General features: G+C 35.3%; 1 protein-coding gene across 1 annotated transcript in view; it reads right to left on the minus strand.

The window, feature by feature from the left end:
* The window catches only part of LOC111089825, a 10,465-nt gene extending 8,064 nt beyond the window's left edge, over nucleotides 1-2,401 (minus strand). The window contains exon 1 of the mRNA XM_022402967.1: nucleotides 1,898-2,401. Coding sequence (XP_022258675.1) covers nucleotides 1,898-2,055 — 158 coding nt within the window. The 5' untranslated portion in view covers nucleotides 2,056-2,401. The remainder of the gene's footprint in view (nucleotides 1-1,897) is intronic.
* Between the last annotated feature and the right edge of the window lie 223 nt (nucleotides 2,402-2,624).

Genomic DNA, 2,624 nt, shown 5'->3' on the forward strand with positions numbered 1-2,624 from the left:
AACTGTTTAACCCACGCTGTTACTAGAAAGGTACCCAACTGTTTAACCCACGCTGTTACTAGAAAGGTACCCAACTGTTTAACCCACGCTGTTACTAGAAAGGTACCCAACTGTTTAACCCACGCTGTTACTAGAAAGGTACTTCTTAACAGCTTTTGTTAGCGATTATTTTTATCTCTTTGTATCAGATTTGAATCAAGACCTCTTGCATACAAAAGGAGCACGCCGAGTTAAAGTGTTTACCTGCTAGTATTCACTAGTAAAACATTTTTTGCCAATTTAATGTACAATGGTAAAAAAAAAGTGTATTTACAAGTTTCCAAATTTGTAAAAAGCATGTTATTAGAAAGGTTTTGTGACATGAATTAGTTGAAGATAATGATTAACTATGGAAAAAGTTTAAAAAATAAATTCTTAAATATTCCAGATAGGCATGTTTCTTGTTTTTTTTTTGTTTTTAATTATGCACAAAGCTACACAAGGGCTATCTGTTCTCTGCCCACCACTGGTATCGAAACCCGGTTTCTAGCGTTGTAAGTTCGCAGACATACCGCTGTGCCACTGGGGGGTGCATGTTTCTTATAGATATAAAGCCAAGTTGGCTCATTAAAGATATAAAGGATAAAACTGTTCAGGTTGAGGAATAGTGCTTAAATATTTATTAGTAAAATCTGAAGGACAAGTAGAATTTAATAACCCAGCCATCCTATAATCATCAGATATTAGCCTTTCAGTATCATCCATGAAAGGTCCTACTCTTATACTAACATTTTCCTTACCCTTAGTATAGTTGAAGAAGTCCTTATTATCTGTCTTCAAATTTTTAGACAAACTTTTGTCATATAATTTTTGATTTCCTAATTTTCCCACTTGACCACTATATCTTCCATCTTTATGTTTTTCTTTAAAAGTACTTTATAAAAATTAGTTGCAAGTGACTCACATATCCAACTGACCTCTTTTGAACTCTTGGGTAAGTACTTTCTACTCCAAGTGTTGCAAGTGACTCACATTCAACTGACCTCTTTCGAACCCTTGGGTAAATACTTTCTACTCCAAGTGTTGCAAGTGACTCACATATCCAACTGACCTCTTTCGAACCCTTGGGTAAATACTTTCTACTCCAAGTGTTGCAAGTGACTCACATATCCAACTGACCTCTTTCGACCCCTTAGGCAAATACTTTCTACTCCAAGTGTTGCAAGTGACTCACATATCCAACTGACCTCTTTCGAACCCTTGTGTAAGTACTTTCTACTCCAAGTGTTTTAATTATTCTTTAAACAGAATTAAAGTGATCATCTTGTTCAACTTTGTTTCCATCTAGCAAAAGGTTGTTTAAACGTGATGTGTTTTGTTGTGAGATGTGGTAGAAGGTTGTTTAAATGTGATGAGTGTTTTGTTGTGAGGTGTGATAGAAGGTTGTTTAAATGTGATGTGTGTTTTGTTGTGAGGTGTGGTAGAAGGTTGTTTAAACGTGATGAGTGTTTTGTTGTGACAAAGGTTCTGCTGATCAGTAGTGAACTAGCTATTTTACTTGTTTTTTGCCAACTGAATTATAACAAAGTTTCTGCTGATCAGTAGTGAACTAGCTATTAGAATTTTCTACTGATAAAAGCAATACAAACTACAGGTCTCTATTAGCTGTTCATCACTAAATACATAAATCCTCACTACATTTATCAGCACTTTAAATACACTAGTGTCTCATAAGTTGGCAAGACAAAGTAAGTCATCCCTCTAGTACTAGACAGGAAGTGAGTATATGAGTAACGATTTTAATTAAAACCACATAACCTATTGTTTAAAAAAGAAACTTACAACACAATCTAGTTGACCAACTATAGTTTTGGTTAGTACAACAACTAACTATGAACTCAGTAATAAAATTACTCACCTACTGGTATCTAAACTATGGGATGGAAGTTTCAATTTTAATTCCTCAGTAGATGTAGGGGTATTCTGAAGACTTAATGCCTTTCTGAAAGGTAGAATTCTGGTCCTTAAAAGAGGATGTCGATTTTGGAGTGAGGCTGGTCGTTGAGTGACTTTCATCTCTTCAACAATTGGAGATCTAGAATGAGAACCCTCTGGTGGCAGCAAAGTGGAGGGACTAGTACCAGCATGTACAATATGAGAGAGTATCTCCACGATGGTTTGCAGGTCTCTGGTTAGACGACGTTCAATGTTATGGACTTGTCTGTAAAAGTATTAAACACAATCCCATGTCATACAAGTTTACTTTTTCTGCATACCTAACATTAAACTTTGTTTCATGTCACACATCTACCAACATTATTAAAATATCTTTGGACTATGAATTCTTTACTATATCTTTAAACTCCCTTACATTAATTGCCTCTACAACATCTGAAGGCAACCCATTTCATAGGCCAACCACCCTGTTAGAAAAATAAAACTGTCTTAACTGAAGAAGACCTCTTCCCTGCCAAAATTTATATGTATGTCTCCTAGTGATGCATCAACACTATCAATTCTCTTAACAATCTTAAACACCTCAATCAGATACCCTCTAACTCTTTTTTCAAGAGAAAACAATTTCAGAAACTTTAATCTATCCTCATATAATAACATTTCCACAATCCTAAAGCCCTCCTCCAAAC

Source organism: Limulus polyphemus, unplaced genomic scaffold (genome assembly GCF_000517525.1).
Source record: "Limulus polyphemus unplaced genomic scaffold, Limulus_polyphemus-2.1.2 Scaffold7502, whole genome shotgun sequence".
NCBI classification, from domain to species: domain Eukaryota; kingdom Metazoa; phylum Arthropoda; class Merostomata; order Xiphosura; family Limulidae; genus Limulus; species Limulus polyphemus.